This window comes from Myotis lucifugus, unplaced genomic scaffold (genome assembly GCF_000147115.1).
Source record: "Myotis lucifugus unplaced genomic scaffold, Myoluc2.0 scaffold_197, whole genome shotgun sequence".
In the NCBI taxonomy this organism is placed as follows: domain Eukaryota; kingdom Metazoa; phylum Chordata; class Mammalia; order Chiroptera; family Vespertilionidae; genus Myotis; species Myotis lucifugus.
Window position 1 is genome coordinate 908528 of NW_005871245.1, and position 27902 is coordinate 936429.

At 40.1% G+C, this 27902-nt stretch overlaps 1 protein-coding gene across 2 annotated transcripts; it reads right to left on the reverse strand.

The window, feature by feature from the left end:
- Positions 1 to 937: 937 nt before the first annotated feature.
- YTHDF2 (YTH N6-methyladenosine RNA binding protein 2) lies at positions 938 to 27015 on the reverse strand. Of its 2 annotated transcripts, XM_023760968.1 has the most exons (7): positions 26423 to 26709; positions 25896 to 25920; positions 25227 to 25306; positions 20164 to 21750; positions 10928 to 11011; positions 4532 to 4699; positions 938 to 1797 (listed from the first exon to the last, which is right to left on the reverse strand). In XM_023760968.1, the coding sequence occupies exons 1-6, from the start codon at positions 26447 to 26449 to the stop codon at positions 4667 to 4669; spliced, it is 1836 nt and encodes a 611-aa protein (XP_023616736.1). In that variant the 5' UTR covers positions 26450 to 26709; the 3' UTR covers positions 938 to 1797; positions 4532 to 4666. The 2 variants fall into 2 exon arrangements, with proteins under 2 accessions (XP_023616736.1, XP_006097302.1); XM_006097240.3 differs by lacking the exons at positions 4532 to 4699; positions 10928 to 11011 and having other exon boundaries at positions 26423 to 27015.
- Between the last annotated feature and the right edge of the window lie 887 nt (positions 27016 to 27902).

Genomic DNA, 27902 nt, shown 5'->3' on the forward strand with positions numbered 1-27902 from the left:
AGGTGAAATGCTAAACAATTAAGTCCATGGGAGTCCTCTAAAAGTCACAGACAGTTGAGCTAAAATTGAACACATAGTTCTAATTTGGAAATTGGGCATCTTCAAATGGATGAAAGCACAAAGGACTCCACAATATTGAGGAAACTATTTCAAAAAGCTTGGAAAATTAGAATTATCTAAGTATATTATACTGTGCCTCAGACAGGCAGAGAAAAGCTCTCAATCTCAAGAGCCAACTATAATGCTAATTATAAATCAGCAGTTATTAATTTTATCACACCTTGATTTAGTAGCCTGGGCTGTGTAGACTAGGATAAATAAGTCATTTGAAGGCAAAACATTATCCAACAGTATTAAAACCCATTTTCAGAACCTTTTCTTATTACAGAAGTTTTTACACATTTAACTCCCAACATTGGGACATCTTAAGTGCTAAAAATCTTTAAGGCAGAAAAGCCCAAAACCTTTGAAAATAAACAAAATTAATCAATTACCATTACGACTATATTGTTCACAAAGACCCAAACCCACTGGAATTTATTCTTGGACCTGCATCCATGTGGATGGAATCCTGTCTAAATCCTGTATTTCAGATTAAAACCTTACATCCTTGATACTGGGCTCTTTCAGGTTTCTACAGGTAAAGCACAGTGACTGGCATCTAAGAAGCACTCACAATCAAATATTTGTTGAATGACTTAGCAGTGGTTCTGCCTTCTCTGGGAAGTATCCAGAAATAAATCTTTATAAATTCTGGCCCACCTTGCTTTGCAGATGTCATTGTTATCTAGCCCTGGGTACAAAAGCAAACCTGAATTATTTCACCTCAGCAAATTTTCTTAAAATAGTTGATGTCTCATTTCTTCAAACTCCTTACACTCCAAATCTTTCATAAAATATACCAGACTCAAATAATACTAATAAATGGTACTAAAAGTGATGCTCAACAGGATCTCACGTTTATTGAGAAGTGATTAATGGTAAAAAGAAAGGCAATGCCCTTTCCTCATTGGATGAACAAGAAACTGAAGAAACATTCACTACACGTTTTACAATATTTTTCTCTTCCAAAATGCATTTCTGTAAACAAGTTTTTACCACTGTTCTCAGCTGTGAAATAAAATTAATCCTGACTCAATCAGTAAAATGTACAAGAACAGAACATTTCTTAGGAATCCTAGTACTTTACTTTGAGTAACAAAGGGTCAGAGAAAATGAACCACCCTTAAAGACACAACCTTGGGTAACACTGTTAAATTCTCCAACACAAAAATTCTTCATAAAAATGTTCTTCCAGTTCGGAAGGGAAAAACCAAATTCCCCCTTTCTGGGGTGGAGGCAGGCCCATACCTTCAAAACTCAGATGTTCTCCAAGTGCAAATGTCAAAATGGGGGGGGGGGGGGCGGAGGAAAGGGTTTAAAAATTAGAGAAAACTGTATGCACTTACGGACTTTAAAATCCGAAAACATAGTAAAAAGACAAAGAAAAAAAAGCAGTATGCTCTGAAATCACAACCAAAACCAAAATAAAAGGGACATTTTTCACCTACACTACCTAGAGGGATTTTTTTAGGTTTTTTCTTTTTCTTTTTTTTCCACTTTCCAGTTAAGTCCTATGTCTTTTGTGAAATTCCAATACTTAAACTGCAATTCTGTAATCGTCTCTGAAGTCAATGAAATTAAGAAAAAAGTCCTAATTTTCTTGAAGGTCATTTTTTTCCTCTTAGGGATATGCAGATGAAACCGTTGCTGTGGTCTGTGCAGAACTGCCTTTTATTTTCCACGGCCTTGACGTTCCTAGAGGTTAAAACAAATTTGAAATGGTTAGTTAAAACTCATCTGATATGCTTAAGAATTAAACTTCACAGAATAACTCAATACAAATTTAGTTATTTGTGTTAGGTAGAATATTCCCCACCAATAAAAACGGTCATTTGTTCATTCTGACCCAAGGATATTTTTTTCCATTGATTTAGAGAGTGGAAGGGGGGGAGAGGGGGTGGAGGGAGAGACAGACACATTGATTGGTTGCCTCCTCCAACCCAGGTACGTGAATGGCAATCAGTATGCTGGACCACTGAACCACACTGGCCAGAGCAAGAAAAACCGACTTTTACTTCTTATATTTTAAACCAAAGTAGTAACACTCAAGCATTCCAATTAATACAAATTTTTATTTCACTCTAAAATTTCTTACATGATGCCCTAGCCAGTTTGGCTTAGTGAATAGAGCATCGGCGCACAAACTGAAGAGTACTGGGTTCAATTCCGGTCAAGGGCATTACCTCAGTTGCAGGCTTGATCCCTGACCCAATCCCAGTGCATACAGGAGGCAACCAATCTCCCCCCCCCCCCCCCCCCCCGCCCTACTCTCTCTAAAAAATCAATGGAAAAATACCCTCAGGTAAGGATTAAGAATGACAACCAAAAAAAAGGTTAAAAATAAATAAATAACAGTTCTTACATGATTGATTAAAATATAGTATACTGGCCAGCGTGTCTCAGTGGTTGAGCATGAACCTATGAACCAGAAGATCAAGGTTCGATTCCCAGTCAGGGCACATGCCCAGGTTGCAGGCTCAATCCCCAGTGTGGGGCGTGCAGGAGGGAAGTGATCAGTGATTCTCTCTCATCATTGATGTTTCTCTCTCTCTCTCTCCCCCACTCCTTTTCTTTCTCATATCAATAAAAATATATTATACTAAAAAATATATATGATCCTAAAAAACAACAACAACTAGCCGTATTAGTCATCCCATTTTAGTTCCAGAGTTTTAGATATATTTATAAGCCTCAATTTCCTTTTTTGTAAAGTGAGGATATGTATCTCTCACAGAGCTGTGGGAGATAACGAGCTAACATATAGAAAGCTTTTAGATCACAGCAGGCAAGAAAATTATCCTCTTCCCCTAGAACAAGCATGTCAAACTCAAAGGCTAACACGGGCCAAATAAACAAGGTTTAAGTTTATGTGGGCCGCAAAAAAACAAAAGCTTCAATTTTCATAGAAACGTGGGTTTATTTCGATAGAGACATGCTGAACACAAAGGGCTGAAATGAGTAATCGTTAATATAAAATAATAGAACATTTTAATAAAAATTAATATTTTTTCTTGAACATTGACTTACCAGACACTGAATAACTGCACAAATTAATAAGCGTAATGCAAATAAACCTAATTTTCTTCTCTGAAATCGAAATATTTCCTGTTGCGCACACCAAACCAGTCAGTACAAGACTAATGATGTGGCTATCAGCTGCTAAAATATTCGCTGCTGGTATTAGTGGAGAGAAATGGTGCGCCTGCGCTTCAGTGTCGTAAGGGAAATGAATGCAACACGATTACATTAATCAGTCATTAGCAAATGCTGTAGTTCATTATTAATAATTATGTATAACAGGATCTTGTAAAAATTAAGTCACGAAATTTTTATTAAAACGTTTCTTAAATTGGCTGGGCCGCCAAAATATATTCATTGTGGGCTGCATGCGGCCTATGGGCCTTGAATCTGACATGCTTGTCCTAGAGCAGTGGTTCTCAGCTTTCTGGCCCTTTAAATACAGTTCCTCATGTTGTGACCCAATCATAAAATTATTTTCGTTGCTACTTCATAACTATAATGTTGCTACTATTATGAATCGCAATGTAAATATCTGATATGCAGGATGGTCTTAGGCGACCCCTGTGAAAGGGTCGTTCGACCGCCAAATGGGTCGCAACCCACAGGTTGAGAACCGCTGCCCTAGAGTTTAAAATCCACTTAGAGATGGATTTTGACAACTGATTGTAATACCGAAGTTTTTCCTGAAATAAATCTAAATGCTCATTTATTAAGAATCATAAGCCTCTCATAAACCTATTCTAAACAGCTTTCCATGTCACACACTACTCATTTATTGAAAAATTTTAAAATATGACTCAATCCACGTGTCTTTTAAAAACAAAAGCCTTAACTGGTTAGGAGCACAGGCCTGAACTTACACTTTATTCATCAATCTAACTTGAGTAGAGTCACTTGCTCCCATTTACACTATGGTAACTACAGTTCTTAAGTTAAATATGATCCCTACTAAAAAGAATAGCAACTAGTATTTATGGACTTCCATGCTCCAGAAACTGTACATAATAATGATCTTCGTAACCACCCCACAAAGACTGTATTATTCCTACTTTAGATATACGAAAAGGAAAGCTCAAAAAGATGCTTAACTGAAGTTACTTAAGAACCAAGATTCAAACCTAGGGCTATATGGCTCTTTCTCTACACCATGTTGTTACAAATATTTATGTTAAAGTCAACAAAAGTAACTGAGGCTTTGTGATGAATTGACTACCCTAAAACTAAACTGCTCCATGAATATAAATATGGTAAAATTATGTATTCAGAAAGAGCAGTTATCTTTTTGTGATGTCCCACTTCACATCTCTGGATTTCAGGGATAAACTCACCAAAGATCTGGGATATTGTTTTTTAAATTTGGATGGACACCATTTATCTAACTTCTCTTCTATTAATGATCAAGATCTACCTTTGACTTCAGGAAATCTGGACTCTTCTTGATTAAATCTCATTCCTATGCTTTTATTACTCTTCAAGCCAAGAATGTCTAGCCTTCTGTCCTTCAAGATACAGTTCAAAATCTCTTCCCTTCTTTGAGATTTCCTTAGCCCTTGCAGCTTTCAATGTCCTTCCAAATCTGTATCCACAATTGAAAATTAAATGTAAAATTAGCCCCAACTCAATCAAAAGCTCCCAGAAAGCAAAGAACAGGTCTTCAATTAACCTCACTCACAAACTATTTATGAGTTTAGCAATGGATAGTAAGTTACAATCAATGTCTAAATAAAATTCTAGTTCTCATCACATACACAAAAATTGTAACTTTGTTAAATGATGGATATTAACTAAAAACTGTGGTAATCATTTCTCTCTGTGTACATATCAAATCATTATGTTATATACCTTAAATTAATACAATGTTATTATGTATGTCAACTGTATCTCAATAAAACTGGAAAAATATTTTGCCTATTATCTTATTTCAATGTAATATAACCCCAGGAATACAAATAAACTTATATGCCCCAAATTATACTGATAAAAAAGAAAACCTAGACTTTGCCAAATCCATAAAGAAACATGTTTCTATATAAGTTCACCAGCATGCTTAATTAACAGCCATTTAGAATATAATCAGAAGAAATTCAAAATAGCATTGTGTAATTGCACATACTATGTCAACTCATTTTTTAAAAAATTTGTCCCTTTTCATGTGCTACCAAGTCCACAACTACCTGTGCTCAATTTTGCCTCAAACGTAACATAAAACTAACTACACCCGAACCTTAACTATACAATGATACCAAGAAGGCAAGTATAACCTGTGCCCTAATGTAAACCTGTATGTTAGGTTTATTTTAAATTATGCAAATTACATACAAATGGCATTAGCTGCCTTAATCTCTTGCCCAATACCAAGTAAGCATCACACTGGTACAATTAAGCAGACTGACTAAATTGCTCTTCAAATCCTATATATACTATGTACTTTCCTATACATAGGTAGCTTTCACTCAAAGGAAGCACTTTACCACTTCCCTTTGACATATCCAAATTGCCACCATCACTGTTCTTGCACTTTTGGCCACTACTTTTTTCTTAATATATTTTTATTCATTTCAGAGAGGAAGGGAGAGGGAGAGAGAGATACAAACATCAACGATGAGACAGAATCACTGATTGGCTGCCTCCCACAGGCCCCACACTGAGGATCGAGCCAGAAACCTGAGCATGTGCACCCTGACAGGGAATTAAACTGTGACCTCCTGGTTCCTAGGTCAATGCTCAACCACTGAGCCACGCCGAGCTTGAGCCACTATTAAGTAAGGGTGACTTGAACACAGGTGCTGTGATACCACAACAGCTGATCTTTTTTTTTTTAATTTTTAAATTACAGTTAACTTTCAATATTATTTTATACTAGAGGCCCAGTGCACAAAATTCGTGCACGAGTAGGGTCCCTAGGCCTGTCCAGCGATCAGGGCCAATCAGGTTCCCTGCCTCCCTGCATCCTCCTTCCCTCACTCCCTCAGTAACCCGCTGCCGCCGCTGGTCGCCTGCCATGTTCCACGCCGCCCCCTGGTGGTCAGCACACGTCATAGAGAGCGAGCAAACTCCCAATCTCCTGGTCGAACTCCCAAGGGAACACTTTGCATATTAGCCTTTTATATAGAGAGATTATATAGAGAGATTAGGTTCAGATGTATGGCATATTAGTTATATAATTATATACTTTACTAATTGTTCCCCAGATATTTCCAGTACCCACTTGGCACCATATATAATTATACACTGTACTTTATATCCCCTGTGACTATTTTGTAACTACCAATTTGTACTTAACCCCTTTACACCCAGTCCCCCCACCCCCCTCCCCTCTGACAATCATCAGTCTATTCTCTGTGTCTGAGTGTTTCAATTTTGTTTTTATTTTATTCTTTAGAATCCACATATAAGGGAAATCATTATGGTATTTGCCTTTCTCTGACTTATTTCACTTAGCATAATAACCTCTAGGTCCATCGGTGCTGCAACAGTACTAAGTGGCTAACGTGTGTGTATTGGGGTATTAGCATACACAGCATGGATAGGCTGGACAAAGGGATGATTCATATGTCCTCCAGGATGGAGTGGGGCAGCATGAGATTTCATCACACCACTCAGAAGAGTGGCATGAAATTTGAAACTTATGAATTTTTATTTCTGGAATTTTCCATTTAACATTTTTGGACTGTAGCTGATTGCAGCTAACTGAAACCGTGGAATGTAAAATCACAGACAAGTGGGGACTACTGTACAGTTTTGATGTATACACACACAAAAATAAGCTCATATATTTAGAAATAATAAAGATAACATCCATCTTCTCGGAAATTATAAAAGATACTTAAGCATTTATATCATACTACCTTGAAAATTTCAGTAAACTTTAGCACCAATTAAAACACTATAGCCCAGACAGAGGGTGCGCACAGGAAGTAGCCAATTGATGATTCTCTGTCATCACTGGTGTTTCCATCCCTCTCTCCCTCTCTGAAATCAATAAAAATATTTTTAAATTTTTTAAAATAAAAAGATACTAAGGCTGAGAAGCTTACTTGCTCAAATCAGTGACAGTGGCAGATATGGTCTTCTTCTAGAGCCCCTAGTCTTTCCATTACTATACATATGATAGGTGTAGTACCTAAACTTTTTTCCCCAAAAATTTGATTTTAGAGAAGGGGGGGAGGAGGGGAGAGACGTCGATTTGCTGTTACATGCATCCATTGGTTGTTTCTTGTATGTGCCCTGACCAGGAATCAAATCCGTAGCCTTGGCACATCCAGACAACACTCTAACCAACAGGGGTACTGAGCCAGGGTCTACCTAAACTTTTTTTTAAAGGTCCATCAATGTAATATACTTAATAGAATCCCTTCCCACACCCCCAAAAAACTGACTACTTTTAAAAATCTTAGTTTGGCCCTAGCCGGTTTGGCTCAGTGGATAGTGTTGTCGGCCTGAGGACTGAAGAGTCCTGGGTTCGATTCTGGTCAAGGGCACATGCCTGGGTTGTGGGCTTGATCCCTAGTGGGGGGCATGCAGGAGGCAGCCGATGGATGATTCTGTCTCATCATTGATGTTTCTATCTCTCTCTCCCTTTCCCTTCCTCTATGAAATCAATAAAAATATGTTGTTGTTTTTTAAATCTTAGTTTGGACAATTTCAGGATGGCTAGTGGCCCCTAAATCATATAGCTTAAAATTATCTAACTCTAAAAACTTAATGTCCCCGCCAAAAGGAAGACACAATAGAAGGAACACTAAATGTAAAACTTAAAACATTAAACCCTTGCCCGGTCAGTGTGGTACAGTGGCTGAGCATCAACCTATGAACCCGGAGGTTGCTGATCTGATTCCCGGTTAGGGCATGTGCCGGGGTTTCGGGCTCGATCCCCAGTAGGGGGCGCGCAAGAGGCAGCCGACCAATGATTCTCATCATTGACGTTTCTATCTCTCTCTCTCCTTTCATCTCTAAAGTCAATAAAAATATATGTAACACAAACAAACATTAAAGCCTCTTAGAAGTAGCCATAATGCCTCTAAGAGATTATAACATGAAGCTACATGTGTAGGATATTAAACTAAAGACACTGCGCCTTTTTTATTTTTAATTTCAGAGAGGAAGGGAGAGGGAGTGAGAGAGAAACATCAATGATGAGAATTATTGATCGGCTGCCTCCTGCACACCCCCTACACTGGGGATTGAGCCCACAACCTGGGCATGTGCCCTTGACTGGAATTGAACCTGGGACCCTTCAGTCCTCAAGCCAATGATCTATCCACTGAGCCAAACCAGCTAGGGTGACTGTCACCTTTTAATGGACAAAAAGTATAGGCAATTCACCAGAGGCTTGTAATACTGACAGTTGATGAAAATCTACTCAAAAGATTCTTTTAGCTTTAAAGTATTGAAAGGTACAGCCAGGCTTATCAGAAACATGTGAATTCTAAATTTTCTCAAGATGAAGTCTTGAGACTAGCCAGGGCAGGACAATAGTACTAAGAAAACTTTAGAAATCAAACTTGCAAGAAAATAAACATGAGGATTGAGCGGTGGATGTTACACAAAACTTGTCTAAGATACATAATCCTAGAGTACTCAAACTTTAAATACAAGAGAATCACCTACAGACCGGACAGAATTCAGATTCCAAGGCCTCAGCTCCAAAGAGACTCATTCAATAGCTGAGGGAAGACAAGAACCTGCAACGTAAGTGTTCCCAGATGGTAACTTGTACAGAGTAACTCCTCCTCAGTCATTTCTAATCATGTAAGAAATACCTAGGGAGCTTACTAAATAAAATGTCTAGCTTAGTAAGTTTGGGGGCAGAGACTAGTTATCAGTATTTTTATAAATATTTTCCAGATGACTCAAAGTTTATTTTAAATCGTTAACATTTTTTTTGAAGCACTCCACCCTGCTCCCCTCCCCATCACATTGCAGGCTTATGGACTACAAGTAAAGTAACGTGTCATAAATGACTGAATTACCCAAGAACTTGTCTGGGTTTTACTTCTAGCACTGCCATTAAAGTAAGGTAATCTTGCAATTTGTGTACAAAATGAGAGTGGGATAGACTAAATCCTTTCCACTCCATTTTAACATATATGTGTGTGTGTGTGTGTGTGTGTGTGTGTGTGTGTATATATATATATACACACACACACACACACACATACATACATATATATACATATATATATACATATATATATTATTGATTTCAGAGAGGGAAAGGGAGATACAAACACCGATGAGAATCATTGATCAGCTGCCTCCTACACCTCCCACACTGGAGATCGAACCTGCAACCTGGGCATGTGCTCTGATTGGGTATCAAACCGTGACTTCTTGGTTCATAGGTCGATGCTCAACCACTGAGACATGCTGGCCAGCCCCACTCACTTTTATAACATTATCCAGAACCATTTGTTTCTCCTTATTTCTGCTGCCTTAACAGCAACTTTCACTAGGTTAGGTAGAGTAGATCCAATTCACTCCATTTTGATGTTCATGATGAGGGATGCTTAAACCCAAGTGCTCAATTAATCAATTAATTATGCTCTTCTGATACATCCACAAAGAGGTGCCTGGCTACTGGCATCAGTCAGTAACAGAACATTGTTAACTATCTTAAATAATAAATGTAAAGATGCAGCAAGGTACAAGAACAAAAAAGACTTCTGGGTCAAAACAAATTCCAGCTCTTCTATAACCTATGTATCTTGAGAAAGTTATTTCTTTTTTAATAACTTTCCTTTATATTATATTCTTCTTTCAATAACCCTAACCTACTGTTCATCCCATATTCCTTATTCCTCAATTCCCTACCTGTAAAATGAAGATAATCTTAACTATTCGACAGGATTATGATAAGGGATTAAAGGTATGAAAATTGCCTAACATACAGATGTCCAAAATAATGGCTAAATATGGGTAAATACCTGAATAAGGGGGAAAAGCAGGATAAAACACTAATATGATTATAACTGTATAAACCACTTGTTTAGGTAAAGAAGAGAAAGAAAAATGCCAAAATGAGAAAAATTATGATTGATTTTTTTTCATTTTCTACACTTTTTGTACGTTGGTTATACAGTGGAACCTCGAACTTAATTTGTTCCGGAAAGCTGTTCAAGAAGTGATCTGTTCAAAAACTGAATCATTTTACCCCATTATAAATAATGTAAATTGAGCCCTAGCTGGTTTGGCTCTGTGGATAGAGCGTCAGCCCGTAGACTGAAGGGTCCCAGGGTTCAGTTCCAGTCAAGGGCACATGCCCGGGTTGCAGGCTCGATCCTCAGTAGGGGGCATGCAGGAGGCAGCCAATCAATGATTCTCTCTCATCATTGATGTTTCTATCTTTCCCTCTCCCTTCCTCTCTGAAATCAGTAATATATATATATTTTATAAAAAATAATATAAATTGAATTAACCCATTCCAGACGTCCAAATGATTTCCTGTTTTAACCTTTCTTATATACAGTGCATACCTAGTATCTATAATAATAAAAGCATAATATGCTAATTAGACCGGACAGCCGAACGACCTTCCGGACAAAGCCGCAGGGCCAAGGCAGAAGTGGTTAGGGGCAATCAGGCAGGCAGGCAGAATGGTTAGGGTAATCAGGCAGGTAGGCTAAGTGGTTAGGGGCAATGAGGCAGGCAGGCAGGCAGGCAGAGGCAGGGGCGATCAGGCAGGCAGGTGAACAGATAGGGGCGATCAGGCAGGCATGCAGAGTGGTTAGGGGCGATCAGGCAGGCAGGCAGGTGAGCAGTTAGGAGCCAGTGGTCCCAGATTGCTAGAGGGATGTCCAACTACCGGTTTAGGCTCCATCCCTAAACCATCAGTCGGACATCTCCCGAGGGGTCCCGGATTTCGAGAGGGTGCAGGGCCTGTAGTAATCTATTAAAAAAAAAACACAAAATACTTTTCTTAAATTTATCAAAATCACTTTCAGCACTCATTCCAGGGGTGTCTTTCTGGTCAGAATGCAGCATCTTTGCTTGTTCATATATCACTGCCTCCGAAATGGCTGTCACTGGCTAACTGCTTTTCGTTAATCCAAATCAACAGTTTTTCTACCTTTCCAATTGTTCGTTATTTCTTTCACACCCTTAGCAACATTAGCACTCTTGATGGCCTCTTTATGTCTTAAAATTATGCTAATCATGATTTCACCAACAACAAAAGCATTCTCTCCTTTGTTGCCTGAGAGATGCTTTTTGTCATGCTAAGATATCAGCATGAAGGGGTTGTCAGGGTGAAAGAGGAAGTTTGGTTCCACAACCGAGACATTTTTTTTGTGAACTTGGTCAGAAACAGAATTGTTCTAGATGGGAGATGTTTGAGGGTTGACTGTATTTTACTATGAAAAACAAATGCAAAGACAAAAATTTGGAAATATAAAATTTGCAGAGCACAAGTTTTTTTACATGTAAAAACACTTTTAAAGGTTCTATATGCTATCCACACAGATTACCAAAAAAGTTCACATGAAGCCAAAAGCTTACGTTTTAAGTCTACCGTTTCTAAATGGCTTCATGGTTACACAAGAGATATGGCCAAATGTTTAACTGACATATGTAAAAGAATACTAATTACCTCAGAAGAACCACCACATATTGCAATAGCAGTAAGTGCAAATGAGTTAGAAGAGTAACTACCTGCCTCTTCCCTTTCCCCTCCATATCCAATAGTTCAAACTTGAGAGTTAGCCATTTTCTTCCTTCATCTTTCCACTATCTTTTCCTATCCATCCTTCCAGACATAACTCAAACCCAGTCTTCCATAAAAATGCCTTGATTCCACCCTAATTGGTCTTGCGATTCTTTTCCTCTGCACTTGGGTCTCATAATGTAAAATTACCACTTTAATATACTGTCCTATACTGTTTCATTTATGATATCATCTCATAACTTGGTATCTTCTCCCGATGGCTAACTGGACTAAAATTAGTTCAATGAGGAATTGTTCATTCAGGAAGGGATGAAAACCATTAGGGCATTATTTATTGAGTTAGTTGTTGTAACTAGAAGAATTTGGTCGACAGGAAATGGCAGCAACATGCTACAGACATGACACACTGAAGTTCAATCTACAGTAATATTTTCTCCACCACATTAAGTCTAAACAATCAATAAAAATCAAGTACTGGTTTGTATATAGCATTTACCAATTTCCATGGTGTAAACAACATGGCTGATTTCAAATATCAATGTGGTATCATTAAATGTGGGGTTGAGGAAAGATGTACAATAGGAGGGGGGGGATTTAAATGTTTTTATTGATTTTTATAGAGGAAGGGAGAGGGAGAGACAGAAACATCAATGATGAGAGACAATCATTGATCAGCTGCCTCCTGCACGCCCCACACTGGGGATTAAGCTGGCAACCCAGGCATGTGCCCTGACAGGGAATCGAACCCGTGACCTCCTGGTTCATAGGTTGGTCAACCATTGAGCCACACCCACAACCGGGCTAGAATAGCAGTTTTATATATTGATGCAATAGATGTAAATTAACCCAAAGTAATGAGTTTGAATATCTATTATAGTTTAATGGTAATAATTACATTTTCCTTTCTGTAGTTATATTACAAATAATAATTTATATTGTAATTTAATATAACACCTTTTATTTAGCACAATGTACTTAATTTTAAGTTTATGTAATTTCTTTCATAATAACCGTGTTTAACAACCAGCTTGCTAAAATTCTTAAAAGCTAAACAGTTGGCCCACAATTAGCCAGCTCCAACACATCATTGGACTTCCACTGAAATACCAACACCACCACATATTAGCTATGAGACCCTGTATAAGTAACTGAGTCTGCTTCCCCATCTGAAATATGAGAATGATATATTAGATGTGATAGCTAAACTTTTATGTGTACTATGTTCCAAGCACTTATATGTGCCAAGCACTGTGCTATCCTCTGAGTGAGTACTCATTCTATTTGACATGGTTCAAATATTATTTCCTCCATGAAGCCTTTCTTAATTTTCCCAAATTGATCACTGTTCTCCAGAAAACCACATTTCTTCATTCCTCTATTACAGTTCTTACCCCATATTTTATTCATTCCTTTGTCCTAATAATGCTGTCTGGCCCTAAGGCAAAGATGGTACCTTGTTTATCTGTTCTAAGTCAGCAATTAACAAAAACATTTATTTAAAGACGGATACAGCCCTAGCTGGTTTGGCTCAGTGGATAGAGTGTCGGCCTGCGGACTGAAGGGTCCCGGGTTCAATTCCAGTCAAGGGCACAATCCCCAGTAGGGGGTGTGCAGGAGGCAGCCTATCAGTGATTTTCTTTCATCACTGATGTTTCTATTTCTTTCTCCCTCTCCCTTCCTCTCTGAAATCAATAAAAAAATATTTTTTTTAAAAAAAGAAAGATGGATACAAATAAAGGGCATGGTTCAAAGAGATACAAATTCAGTATCACCTATTTTCTAGACCTCCTTTAAGGAGGCTGCAGGAAGGCATTTTATCCGCCGAAAAGCAAGAGAAGTGATGAGTAATACAAATAGAATTTCCTCAACCCTTTTGGTAGAGAAACAAGTAAATTCTGCGAGACAGAAGTAGAGATAGACAGCCTTAGAATTTTACAAAAGTTCAGTTTGTCATCCCCTTTTAAAAAGGATGACAACTAGTTTTGAAGAGATAATTTAAAACAGCAGCAGAGAAGAGAAATGCTAATGGGAAGAAACAATACCCATGGTTATTTATTTCCTATGGACTTAAGAAAACAATATAATTGTCTAAAGTATTGTTTTCTTCCTCTGACTTTTGTATCACTAAAACTTGGCTATTTTTAAAATTTTTCTAAGATTAAAAATGGAACCAATGTGATTACTTCAAATGTTTCTCAACAGGGGGCAAATGCCCAAATTAAAGGGTTAGGAGAGGGGGAAAATGGCTGTAAGAAAAATAAAAACCCTGCCCTGACCAGTGTTGCTCAATGCTTGGAGTGTTGGTCCACACAGCGAGGATTTGTGGGTTCGATGCCCAGTCAGGGGCATGTGCCTGGGTTGTGGGTTCGCTCCCCACCCTCGGTGGGATGTTTGGGGGAGGGGGCAGCCAGTTGATGTGTCTCTCTCATATCAATGTTTCTCTCTCTCTCTCTCTCTCAAGAGCAATGGAGGAAATATCCTCAGGTGAGAATTGGCGGGGGAAGCCCTGGCCAGGTAGCTCTGTTGGTTAGAGCAATGGTTCTCAACCTTCCTAATGTCATGACCCTTTAATACAGTTCCTCATGTTGTGGTGACCCCCAATTTCATTGTTACAAATTGAACATAATTAAAGCATAGTGATTAATCACAAAAACAATATGTAATTATATGTGTGTTTTCCAATGGTCTTAGGGGTCGCGACCCACAGGTTGAGAACCGCTGGGTTAGAGTGTCATCCCAATACTTCAACTTGGGAGTTTAATCCCCAGTCAGGGCACATATAAGAATCAACCAATGTATGTATAAATAAGTGGAACAACAAATCGATGTTGCTCTCTCTCCTTCCTTTCTCTCTAGCCTCAAGTCCTTATTTTTTATATGTAATAAGTATTTGGATCAGAAATTATAGAATAGAAACAACAACTTTCAAAAGAGACCTATTTATAGCTTCAATTCCTCTTCTATGACCTCAAATGTTATCTGGGGCCAGCTGACCCTCTTTGTCCCTGGTTTCTCTGATCTACATTATCCCATGTATTAATCTTCCCTATAACATCCTATCCTATATAATAAAATGGTAATATGCAAATTGACCCTAATGGCAGAACGACAGGTTGCTATGACACGCACTAACCACCAGGGGAGCAAACGCTCAATGTAGGAGCTGCCCCCTGGTGGTCAGTGTGCTCCCAAAGGGGGAGCTCTGCTCAGCTACAAGCCAAGCCTCTCCCACCTCCTGGGCAACACTAGCAGCACTAAGGATGTCCGACTGATGGCTTAGGCCCGCTGCCATCAGCCAGACATCCCCCAAGGGCTCCCGGGCTGCCAGAGGGATGTCAGACTGCCAGCTTAGGCCCGATCCCCCCCAGGGAGCGGGCCTAAGCTGGCAGGTGGACATCCCCCAAGGAGTCCTGGACTGTGAGAGGGTGCAGGCCGTGCGGAGGGACACCCCCACCCCCACCAAGTGCACGAATTCTCGTGCACTGCGCCTCTAGTACATAATAAAAGATCTTTCAGTTTCTTCTTGAAATCCTTCATTTTTAGAAAGTTCTCCCTTTAACTTCTATCCACTGGTTCTAGTGCTATCTTTGGCATAGAGAATAAACCCACCAGTAGAGCTTTAAAAGCATTTTATAACAGCTATTATGTTCCCCTTCAAAATGATCTCTTCTAAGCTAAACATTCCGCCAAACACTAAGGGACTAGTATGATGAGAAATAAGATAACATATATGAAACATATTGTGGGAAGAAGTGAGATATATGTATTCAGTAATGATAACTATTATTACCACATACTGGTACACCTTAACTTCCAAACAAGCTTCCCATCACTTTCCATGGAAAGATCACATCAAAGAGCTGCTTCATCCTGATTCAAATTAGACTTTACTCCTAATTCTTTTAAACTCTCAATACTTTTTCAAGCCAACTTTGTACTTGACCTACCTTAGATTTCTTCTGTATCAAATTAAGTACATATACACTTCATTCAATTCCCTTCTACCAATCTAATCTTCAAACTTCCCTCTTGGGAAACACGTTCCACAAATACCAATTAGACCTTTCTTGTTCAAGTTATAGCTATACAGTGTCACAGATTTAGGCTGTTTATGAACCACTCTTCCCAAACACCTATCTTCTATACATCTTCAAGGTTCAGCTAAGAGATCACTTCTTCCAGGATTTTTCTATGACCAATCCACCCACACCCCAGGCTGGGTTTGGCAATCTTCAAGCTTCCAAATTGGCACCCTGTACATACCTTGAGAAAACACTTTCTGTTTTATACTGTTACTGGTGCCACTAATGTAAGGCTCTCTCGTAGTTACTAGAGAAACTCCTGGTCTAGTACACAGTAAAGTTGTTCAAAAAATTAAAAAATAAAAAGCTTCATCTCAATTCTTAAACAGCATAATAAATTTTAAGTATATCCAAACACACTCCAAATCACCGTATCTTTAGGTCTTCCACTTGGGAAATTTTAGAGGATTTTAAGAAATCCTCTTAATCTCGCCTAGTAGCAAAGAATTTTTTTTAAAATACACATCTTGAGCTGTTATCACTATAACCACATCTTCTTTAGATCTGTCTTTCTCCCCAAGTTCCCATTAGCTTTCCAGTTATTAAAAAAAAAAAAAATTATTTACCCATGCCTGATTGAATATAACATTGGGCTAGGCTTTAAGAAAATTATGCAGTTCCTAGTCCCCTCTACTATTCTTATTTTTACTTAAAGACTACAAATATAAGACAAAAACTAAAACAACCATTATGAGGTTTATAAAAAAAAATTATCACTAATGCAGGACTATTCCAAATAATGCCAGACTATTCCAAAGTTGAGACAAAGGGAGTTATTAACACACTGTAGTCTTCTTCTAACAGCTTACATTAATTCTCTTAAAATTTTTTTCAGAATGAAAAAGGCCCATATGGCAATATATTAGCACAGCCAAGATCTTCAAAAAGCATATATCCTTTGACCCAGTAGTAACACTCAAGGATAGATGTGAATCAATATTTATATTAATGTTCACTGCAGTGAACATTTTATTTTAGATGGAACAAATTATTAAAGAGCTGACATGCTCAACAATTAAGAACTAATAAATTATAAGATAGAATACTATGAAGTCCATCAAAAGTGATGTCACAGAATATGTAACAATTAGGGGAAGGTTCTAAGCAAACACAGGTTACAAACTGTATCTATAGTATACAACAAAGCAGACCACATGTCAGAATTTTCAAGCCAGAGAGCTCTAATGCTTGAAGCTTCTATGATACTGAATTATATCATGTGACAGAACAACTCAGTAATACTGCTAGGCAAAAATGGCTATAATTTTGCTTCAGTGTGCTCTGCCAAGATACATGACCAATCTCAAAACTTTGGAACAGCTGTGACATCATTTTCAGGATGAAGGTTAAGCATTTCCCTACATACTGAATTACCATGCCCATTTGGTATGAAGATTTTTTGCAATCTTGTAAATAATACAAAGGCACACACACAAACACCAAACCTAAGAAGGCTATCTACTTCCCCAATAAGCTATCAGTCCCATTCTCATCAAATTTGTTTTGTTTTGGAAGCCTAGTAGAGACTAAAACAATAGTTTATAGTCACTTATGTAAGGATGTTAAGGATAACAGAGGAGTAAGGTAATACTGACTGAAATGGTAACGGACCTTCCTGAAAGCCCAATAAAGCTCTTACAGAAGGTAAACTAAAAAGTAATCTGACACATATAATCAAAGCTTTATTTTTTTTTTTTTCTGGTGGTTTGTTCCCCAACCTGAGAACAATTAAAATACTCCAAGGCCTTTATGGAACGGTTTTTAAGAAAGATCCATTAGTTAACTTCATAAAGACCCTAAATATTATTATATTCACTATTAAAACATCATAAGACTGGTCAATTTCAAAATATGAATCTTACACCTACTTATGAAGTTCAATTATGCACTAAACCACTCAAGTGAATTTAATACAAATACATACTTGATTAAAAGTTTAGCCGAAACCGGTTTGGCTCAGTGGATAGAGCGTCGGCCTGTGGACTGAAAGGTCCCAGGTTCGATTCCGGTCAAGGGCATGTACCTGGGTTGCGGGCACATCCCCAGTGGGAGATGTGCAGGAGGCAGCTGATCGATGTTTCTCTCTCATCGATGTTTCTAACTCTCTATCTCTCTCTCTTCCTCTCTGTAAAAAATCAATAAAATATATTTTTTTAAAAAAGTTTACATAAATTAACAGTCCTCTTGCTACTTCATTTTTAAACCAGTTTCTTTTCTCCATGGTTCTAACACATAATATCAGTTTATCTTAGTATCTACATTTCTAAAATTATTCCTGTCTCTGCTTTCCTGCTTTTAACCACAAGATGTAGGACAGAACTTTGCAGATGAGATAAATATTATACATGTTTCAAATGGATAAACCAAGCACCTGGACACCCCTTCACACGTTAAAAATCTGTCATGCCACTACATGGTGCCTTCCTTGTATCTCTAGAAACAGGGATCTGTGAAGACATCTTTAGAGCCTTTCAGATGTCTGGCAAAAATAACCATTAAACTATCTTTTTCTACATGATTATTGAAGATTTAAAGTTAAACTGTTAAACTTTGGGGAAAAGGAGAGTTTAAAGGACTGAAAAGGATAAAGTTTCTGACAGCCAACTTTTCGGTAATCTGGCTCTATATCCCCAATACTTTTGGCATCACTGACAAGTGTATCTCCATTTATTTGTCTGTACACATTAGAATATAAAATGGCAACCATTATACTTTAGTTGAACAATTAACTATGCACCTCTAATCCTGTGTTAAGGAGGTGAAAAATCTACCAAAGAGCCCTCCTCCCACTGTTCAAAGGAGAAAGTTTTTATAGAGGCATAACAAATGCCTCGGTTTCTACATCAAATATATAAGATACCTATGAATTCATAACCAATTTAAGAAAAATATATTTACATAAGCTTGTTAGGTTTTGTTTTTATTTTTAATTAAATTTATTGGGGTGACATTGGTTAATAAAATTATATAGGTTTCAGGTGTACAATTCTATAATACATCATCTGTATATTGTATTGTGTATTCACCACCTCAAGTCAAGTCTCCTTCCATCACCATTTATTCTTATACCCTCTTCTACCTCCTCCCACCCCCATCCCGGGGGTTATTTTATATTTAAGGCTAACTACTCAGGATTCTCTCAATCATTCATTTACAGATCTTTTTTTTTAATTTCCTCCTTGCCCATAATCTTTCTACCTACTTCCTACATATTATATGTCTAAGTCCTATATAATCTATGACATACCCCAACCAGTATTTTAACATTCTTTTATGATCCTGACCTTTACATTCACTCAGTACACAAGGACCAAGCAGCAATACCAACTCTTTAATTTGTATCTATTCTCCACCACTCTAACCAAGATTCTCACTTGTTACAAAGGAAACAAGAGAAAGCCACTCTTTAGGAATACAATAAAATGTTAGGAGCAAGAGGTCAGCCTTTTGTGATTATCCAAGTTTTATGTAATACATGTTTAACTTTTCCAATGGAAAAAAGGTTTTGAAAAAAAGTAAGCAGGACACCAAGGATAGCAGCAAGAAAGTAAGTTCTTAAAAACATCCACTTAACGGCCTGGCCAGCATGGTTCAGTGGTTGAGCATCGACCTATGAACCGAGAGGTCACAGTTCAATTCCAGGTCAAGGCACATGCCCGGGTTGTGGGCTTCATCCCGTGTGGGGCGTGCAGGTGGCAGCCAATCAATGATTCTCTCTCATCATTGATGTTTCTATCTCTCTCTCCCTCTCCCTTCCTCTCTTAAATGAATAAAAATATATTATTTTTTAAAAACATCCACTTAACATTGCCAGTTGTCAGAAGGCAGGCTGAAAAATGATGGCAAAGCTTGGTGAGACACCAACTCTTGGGGAAAACCACAGTACCCATTAAAGCCAAAAGTTTATTACAACAGAACTTGTAACTTTTTTCTCTGCCTTATTACAGCCTCAATCTTTTCCAACTTTAATTTTCATAGTTTTATCACAATCATTCCCTTTGCATTACTTTCAGGCTCATTCTTCACCTCTTTCTACATCATGTAAATTCATTTTCTATTCATTATTTGCCCTTAAGCACAGTTCTGTCCTCCATTAACATTCCCACATTCCTTCACACTAAGGTTCAAGTAGTTAAGACCCAATTATACTCCCATAAAGGACTGAACTGTTATGTGATACTTGTGTTATTTCCAGAGCTTTTATTAAAGCTTTTATTATTCAGTATAATACCTCTCCTGTTCTTTCTAGTTCCTTCTCCCCTTCCCTAAAAGTCTTAAGAATTATAAGCAGATTACCTTTTTAACACTTTCTTCTTCCTCTTGGCGTTTCTCATAGTGTGAGAAGTCATCAAAAATGGAAGTGGTGTGCTTGTAGCTGGCTATGATTTTCAACACCTGCTTAGCCTTTTCCAGAGGCACTTCCTGAGTGTCCCTGGAGTTGGTCACTGGTTTATTCTCGTTGTTCTCTAGGCGAATGTGTCGCAGCTGGCTATTGGGAACGTCCTTCACAAAAATCCACCTGACATCAAAACGACCCTTCCATTTGTCCTGGGACCACACACCTGCACATGTGTTATAGTCCACAGCAGATTTCATTTCTGCAACGCCACAGAAGTGTCCACTGCCGTTGACACTGAAAAGTAAGTAAACGGGGCCTTTCCCGTTCATGGAGCGATAAGCAGCATCCAGTCTCTTGTTACCATGCTCTGTGCTGCACCAGATATTATACTTAATGGAACGGTGGATATCGTCCTCAGAGTAGCTCTTAATGATGAAAACCCGGCCATGTTTCAGATTCCAGTCAAAATCCTTAGGGTTATAATTATTAATGGACCGTAGCTTCTCCAACACTGGGTGAGGTTCTGAAGGAGTAGATCCAGATCCAGCCTGAGACTGTCCTACTCCATTACCATCCACTCCATTATGACCAAACCCACTGCCACGGTTCCGAGGTGCTACCCAGCGGGTTGGCTGAGCTGCCTGTTGTTGGACTGAGAGCTGGGCAGACTGTGGTGGAGGTGGGGGCAATGGCTGTGTCTGTTGCCCTACTGATGCTTGAGCCACTGGTGGGCTATTGTTAGCCTGTTGACCGACAGGCTGAGGAGACCCCTGGGTTGGCTGCTGACCTATATTCTGAACCAAAGCCTGTGAGGGGGCTTTTGCCACAGGACCCTTGTTATCCCAAGTTCCAATATCCATGTTATGCTTTATTGGGGGTGGTGGAAGACTTGACCCTGCAATGCCATTCTTCGTCTTCAACTTAGGTTGCTGTTTAGCAGGCTTGCTAGCAATATCAGCCCAAGATGCTGGTTTTGGAGGAGCAATGGTAGCTGGAGGCAAACTATTAGAAGCCACAATGTTACTAGTAATGGACCCACTACCAACAGCAGAGCCTACAACTTTTGGAACATTGCTTGCAACTTCTGTGCTACTCAACTTCAGTGCTGCCATCCCTTGGTCTATAGTATTCATGCCAGGAGCTTTATTGAGGGTCTCACTGGCAAAAGCGGACTGTCCATCAATCATGGCTCCACCTAAGGAGCTAGGTGCATAAGCATAATTGCTACTATATCCAGAGCTCTGAGTAGACTGTCCCTGAGAACTGTTATTTCCCCAAGCTGAGAAGTCAATACCACTGGGAAAGAAATTAAAACCATGCTGACCAAGAAACGGAGTGCTACCAAGGGCTCCTGGTTGTCCAAACATTGCATCTGGTAGGAAGTGAGGCTCTCCGTTGCTCAGCTGTCCATAAGAAGTTAGATAGGGCATGGCTGTGTCACCCCCAGTAGACCAAGCAGCTTCACCCAAAGAATAGGAGAAGCCAATGGAGGGACTGTAGTAACTGGGTAGGTAGGAATCTGACATGGCAGTATATGCATTATTCTGTGGAAGAAAAAAAACACACACAACTAAACTAAACACAAAAATAAACAATCAAGACATTTCCTTCCCCAATTATTCATATAATTCAACTATTTCATCCATTACCATAAAAAAGGAGAGTGACCATCTCAGATGGTCGCATCTCAACAACTATTAAACTATTAAAACCATACTATAATAGGTAAAATAAGACAAAAAGAATTGGAAATTTAAAGTTCTCTCCCAAAAATCTGTGTAGCCATCCCTCAGCCAAAAACCAAAAAGCAAGGTTCTGCAACTATATTTAAAGAGCAATAGTGTCTGTGTGTCAAGAAACTTCTTAAAAAATCTTATTAGTAAACATTTTTATGGTATGATTTTTACATTCATAAATCCTGCACTGTATTCTGTTAAAATATTGGTGCATGAACTTATTTCCTTTTTTAAAATATAGTTCTATTGATTTCAAAGAGGAAGGGAGAGGGAGAGATAGAAACATCAATGATGAGAGAGAATCATCAATCGGCTGCCTCTTCCACACTCCCTACTGGGGATCAAGCCTGCAACCCGAAACCTGGGCAAATGCCCTAACCAGGAATCAAACTGTGAACTGGTTCATAGGTCAATGTTCAACCACTGAGGTACACCAGCCAGGCTATTTTCAGTTATCAAAGTATAAAAAGAATACACAATTTAAAGACATTTTGGTATGTATCAAATAAGTTTGTGTGTTTTTTAAAAAAACAAGGTTCACTACATCTAATTTACTGTGGTAGCCTCTTGGCAAACCATCTGGGAACATCAACAGATGTCACTATTTAATTATAACCTGGAAAGGAAATGTACAGTAGCTTCCAGAGAAAAAACTAGAAAAAATGTTGCTACCTGTTCTGCTTCTCCTATAAAATGAATTGCTATCATCTAAAATGCACACCCAACTTTTCCATTAAAAATAGAGGAGTATATCTCAGTCTGTGTGGCTCAGTGGTTGAGCATCAAACTATGAACCAGGAGGTCATGGTTCGATTCCCGATCAGGGACATGTCCAGTTGTGGGCTCCATCCCCAGAAGGAGGTGTGCAGGAGGCAGATGATCAATGACATTTCTCTCCCACCAATGTTTCTATCTCTCTCTCCCCTCCTCTCGCTCTAAAAGTCAATTTTAAAAAACATATAAAAACAGGAGTATAATTCTAAAGATACCATACAGTCCTTTATCTTTAAAAAAAGGAATTATCCTAAATAATAACCAGAAATATAAACTTATATGCAACTAGTCTTCACATAAGATTACACTGCAAAAACCTCAATCATTCTTGATTTCATTTTAGTTTGTGCTGAACATATTTTCCCTTTTTTATAAATTCTATAGCTCACAGAATAGTCCCTTAAATCAGAGTTTTTAAGCTAGAGATACATAAAATTGGTCTCTATGGATATACTGCTCAACTCAAATAACTCTGGTATATAAAAATCCATTAACTAATCAAAAATATGGAGTTTATTCTTAAGAGATGTGGATGTCTACCACTATCTTAAGCCTTAAGTTTGTATTACCAAAGGTAAGAGTACTACTCCCTAGCCACTAAAACACATCTCTTGAAGATTAAACATTTCCAGTAATGTGGTTAGATAAAATGTGCTTTTTTCTGCCAATTTCAATTTTCCCTAAAAAATCAAATAAAATAAAAATCAAGCTGTCTTTCCGCACATAGACTTCTCTTAAAATTAAGTATTTCTCAAAGATAGTGTTAATACTTTAGCAAATCCATATTGTATTAAAAATTCAGTCTACAGTGTCTGGATTAAGCCTGAAGGATTATTCCAACATAAGGTGATGAAAAATTGTTTAAAAAAGTAGATGAATTACTTTTGAAAGTAAACTACAATGGACAGACTCTCAGATCTACTCAACCAAGATTTCTATTTCCTCACAACATATTTTTTAAGTTTTTTTTTAAGTTTCTTTTTTATTGTTGACATTATGATTCTTCCCTTTTCCCCAATATTTTTTTTACATAGACATTTAAGTTAGCTTACTTGAGAAAGAAAAAAACAAATTGACTATCACTGGTTATGCTATTATATAGCTAAATGCCTACAACTCAAGTAGCAGGTTCCCACATGCCACTGAACTCAAAAATCTGAATTACACAATGTTTCACAAGAACTACCTAGAATTATATTTCCAAATGCTCCCACTCTCCCTGTTATAATTACGTAAGCAAACTACTTCAATAGCAAGAATCTATTAATAGTTCATTCCTCTACTTCCTTCCCTACTTTTCCTGATTAACTGGTTATCTTCTGCAAAAACTTTTTTCCAATCACTTGTTTAAGTGAGTTCTATATATTCAATGCAGAAAATTTTACATAAGGAATCTAAAAGTTTTATGTAAGAATTAGGTCCAAATATGGACATACGCTAATATGCCAAGTTATTCTAGCCCAGTGGTCGGCAAACTCATTAGTCAACAGAGCCAAATATCAACAGTACAACGATTGAAATTTCTTTTGAGAGCCAAATTTTTTAAACTTAAACTATATAGGTAGGTACATTGTTAACTTAATTAGGGTACTCCTAAGGCTTAGGAAGAGCCACACTCAAGGGGCGCGAGCCGCAGTTTACCAACCACGGTTCTAGGCTATTACATCTATCACACAGCATCTGTTCAGAATTTATATAAATATTCTATAAGCTTTTTCTTTTTTTGGGCATTTTGGATGAGTAATTGCCTTTTGGTTTATTAATCTGGAAGCTATATTTGCTACAACTTTGTAACTATGTCTTTGGGACAAAGATATTTATACAAAAGAGCTGCCACACTAAAGAAGTATGCAACTAATCTTCACATTAGAAGATAGGTTAAATTACAAAAACCTCAATTTTTTATCTTAATTTGTGCTACACAGCATTTTACCTTTTTTAAACTCAATTTCATAAATCCTAAAGCTCCCTATATGAGAATCCAAAGTTGTTCTCTATACCTATAGATACAGCTCAACTCGAAAAATGAGAACCTAACGCAAAATAACGCAAAATAGTTCTAATCTAAGATCCCACTAACTAGTGAGCAGAGGAGAAGAATACCCAGTTCTGCAGCGTTGAATAAATTTCAGGTGATTGATTTTTTTTTACTAGTTTTTCCCATCACATATGAATCCAATTTCCAGAAAAGAAAAAGGGTTTGGGGTGAAAACTCAGAATATTTAACACTAGAAAGGATTAAGTTTTACATTGTTTATTCTTGGTAAGGAGCAAGAATTACTCAAACAGGTGTTACTGTTAGTACGCTGTAAAGTGCATCAGAACTAGTCTCAGAATACAATATGTTTGCTGACAAGAGAGATGGAAATCCTAGGGATCTATAACATTTGTAACAACTTTTTATAACACATTGACTAGTAGGAAGACAGTCACCCCGAAAGTGAGACTCATCGATAGGGAAAAGAATTTATACACCCTTTGATCAGGCATGTAAATGGTTAATTACTCACGGGCCTTGCCTGGGGACTCAAGTAAGGTTCAAAATCGTCATCATTTAATCCATCCTTTTGATGTACAGATCCATTTTGTACTGGAGGAAAAAATTCAAATTAAGAACGTCCCAGTCATACAAGCCTCCCTCCCAAAGTCACCAACTATATCCTAACCAGAGAAAAACCTCACTAAAACAGAGAAATTACGTTTGCATTTCAAAACGCTAAGGATGGGAGTGCATGCTGAGCAGCATTCCGTCAATAAAAATGTCTCCCTCCACCCCAAGCAAGTGGATCTAAAAAGGTCCTTTTATTGGCTCCTCTCGTTCCCCGTGCCCTCCCGCTTCCCCCCACCCGCTCCACTTGGGTCACATGCGGGCACTTCCAGAGTGTGATCCACGAGGACGAAACACAAAGGCCTCCTAAGACCTACAGGAAACCAGGGACCTGAGACATTGCACAACCGCATCCACCCCCACCCCCACCCTCAGTGAATGACTCCTTGTTCGCTGGGAAGCTGTTCGCCCGCGGAACGAACACGCCGAAAGGGTCAAATCCTTCCGTGTGAGCGAGGCACCTGCGAACCCCGGGGCTTCCGAAGGATCCCGGCCCCGGGGCGCTTCCCGGGGACCCCGCCCCCACTACCCCGCGTCCCCCTCTCCGGGCCACCGGCGGGGCCGGGCTCACCTTTGTTTCCTTGACCTTTTGGTCTCTGCGGGCGAAGGAAACGTCGCCGAGCAGCAAGGTATCCGAGGGAGAAATGGAAGAGAGAAGACAAATTAAAGCCGGGCCGGAGAAAGGCAGGAAGGAGCAGGCCTCGGGGTAGGCGTCGGGAATGGTGGCGGAGGGGGGGAGGCTTGAGAACGGCAGGCGGGGAAAGCGCTAGGCCCGCGAGGCCGCCGAGAAAAAGCGGGGGACGCCCCAGCCGCGACGCGACGGGGCCCGGGGCTTCAGGGAAGGGGAAGGGAACGAGGAAGGAAGACGAGGCCCGCTGAGGAGGAAAGGCGGCGCGGGCGTTGGGCACCGAGGACCGGGGAGAAGCGGGAAGAGCGGGCTGAGGGCGAGGCGCAGGGCGCGGCCGGCCTGAGAGGCCCGAAACCCGGCCCGCGAGAGGCGCCGCCTCGGCTCGGCCCGACCGGGGGCGAAGGGCCCGGGCCTGGTCGGGCTCCCTCTCGCCTCACACAATGGCCGAGGCATGCGGGCCGGGCCTGTACCTGCTCCAGGAGGCTGCTGGCCGACATGGCTCTCGGATCCTCGCGGGTGGCGGCGGCGGCGGGCTCTCCTCAGCGCGTCGGCGGCGGCGGATGAGCCCCAGCTGCGGGAGCAAGCGGCGCGGCGGCGGCTTTTGTCCCTGACACTCTGGGCCTCGGCGGACGCAGCGGAGACACAGCGCGCGGCTCCGGCTCCGGCTCCGACTCGGCGACGCTCTAGCCCGAGGGCTCAACGCCCGTCTCTATGGCTGGGCGCGCGCGCCCGCCCCTGGCCGCCGAAGTGAGGGCGCTGAGCGGCGGAGGCGGACGGCGAGCGCGGCGCGGCGCTGACTCTCACATTCACTCACCCACGCGGAAGGGGCCCGGCGCGAAGCGCCCCCAGAAGGACGAGGCGGGGCCGCAGCGCCCTCTGGCGGCCTGGAGGAGCGGAAGCGGCGCGCGCGGCCTTCCCGCCCCCACCGCCTCGGGGTTGGGGCCTAGGAGGGTGGGGACCGCAGGGTCGTACCACGAGGTTTTTAACTAATACCTGGAGGGAGTAACTTTAGCTGGAGAAACCCCACAAAAACCTGCCTCTCGGTGAGGAACCGGCCCCTGAAGCCTGAGAGACCTTAAAATAAACCTGCTTCCCAGCTGCAGACGGCACCCCACCCCGACCTGGGAGGAAACCCCGGAGCGGGTCCCAGAGCCCCCAAGGAGGCTTCCTGGGGGCGCTGCCTCCGAAAGACGCCCCTTCCCCAGGGGCCCGGTCATCCTCCTGTTAGCAGACAGCGAACGAAAACGTGCCCAGGGAACAAGAACAAAAACACCCACCGAAATTTGGTTCCCTGCAAGAAATAGTCATTGCAGGGCGGAGAATCTACACTTTTTTTTTTTTTTTAGAATCTACAATTTTTTTAGGATAGTCACTGCCCCCCCCCTCCTCCCGTAATCTGTGGCCTTTGTTGCCAATGAAGTCACCCCTCACACATCTACACAAAATTTTTCATGACTTTCAAGGAGTCCGGAGAATCTATTAGGTCCATTAAGTCTATGGACTTCAAAAGGAAATGTCCTGCCCTGCCCGGTAGCTCCATTGGTTGGAGCGTCGTCCCGCTGAGCCGGGTTGTTGCAGGTTCCACTCGGCGAGCACATGCCGGAGCCTGCTGGTGTGTGCACGGATCAGTGGAACCGCCGACCTCTCCCTCTCCCCGCCCTCTTCCCCTCCCCTCCCCCTCCCTCTCCCCGCCTTTCTCTCTCTCTAAAATCAATTAAAAAAAAGAAAATGTCCTTATCTGTGGAAGAAAGGAAATTAATGCTACTTGAATACCTGCTCTGTGTTAGGTTTTGTTAAGTGTTTTCAAAGCCTTAATAAAGGCTTTCAGCATCTTCAAAATAATTTGTCAGTCTCTCCATTTTACAACGTGGGGGGCGGGGGGGACAGAGAAGTTAAGTAATGTGTTCAAAGTCACAAAGTTATTAAATAGGTGTATCTGACACCAAGAAG

Excerpts from the sequence above, each read along its gene's own strand:
- YTHDF2 (XM_023760968.1), bottom strand. The coding sequence starts at position 26,449 with ATGTCGGCCAGCAGCCTCCTGGAGCAG. Across the intron at positions 25,921-26,422 it reads CCAGCAGCCTCCTGGAGCAG|AGACCAAAAGGTCAAGGAAA; the intron begins GTACAGGCCCGG and ends CTTCGCCCGCAG. Across the intron at positions 4,700-10,927 it reads TAGGGATGGAGCCTAAACCG|ATTTGGAAGGACATTGAAAG; the intron begins GTAGTTGGACAT and ends TTGTGGATACAG.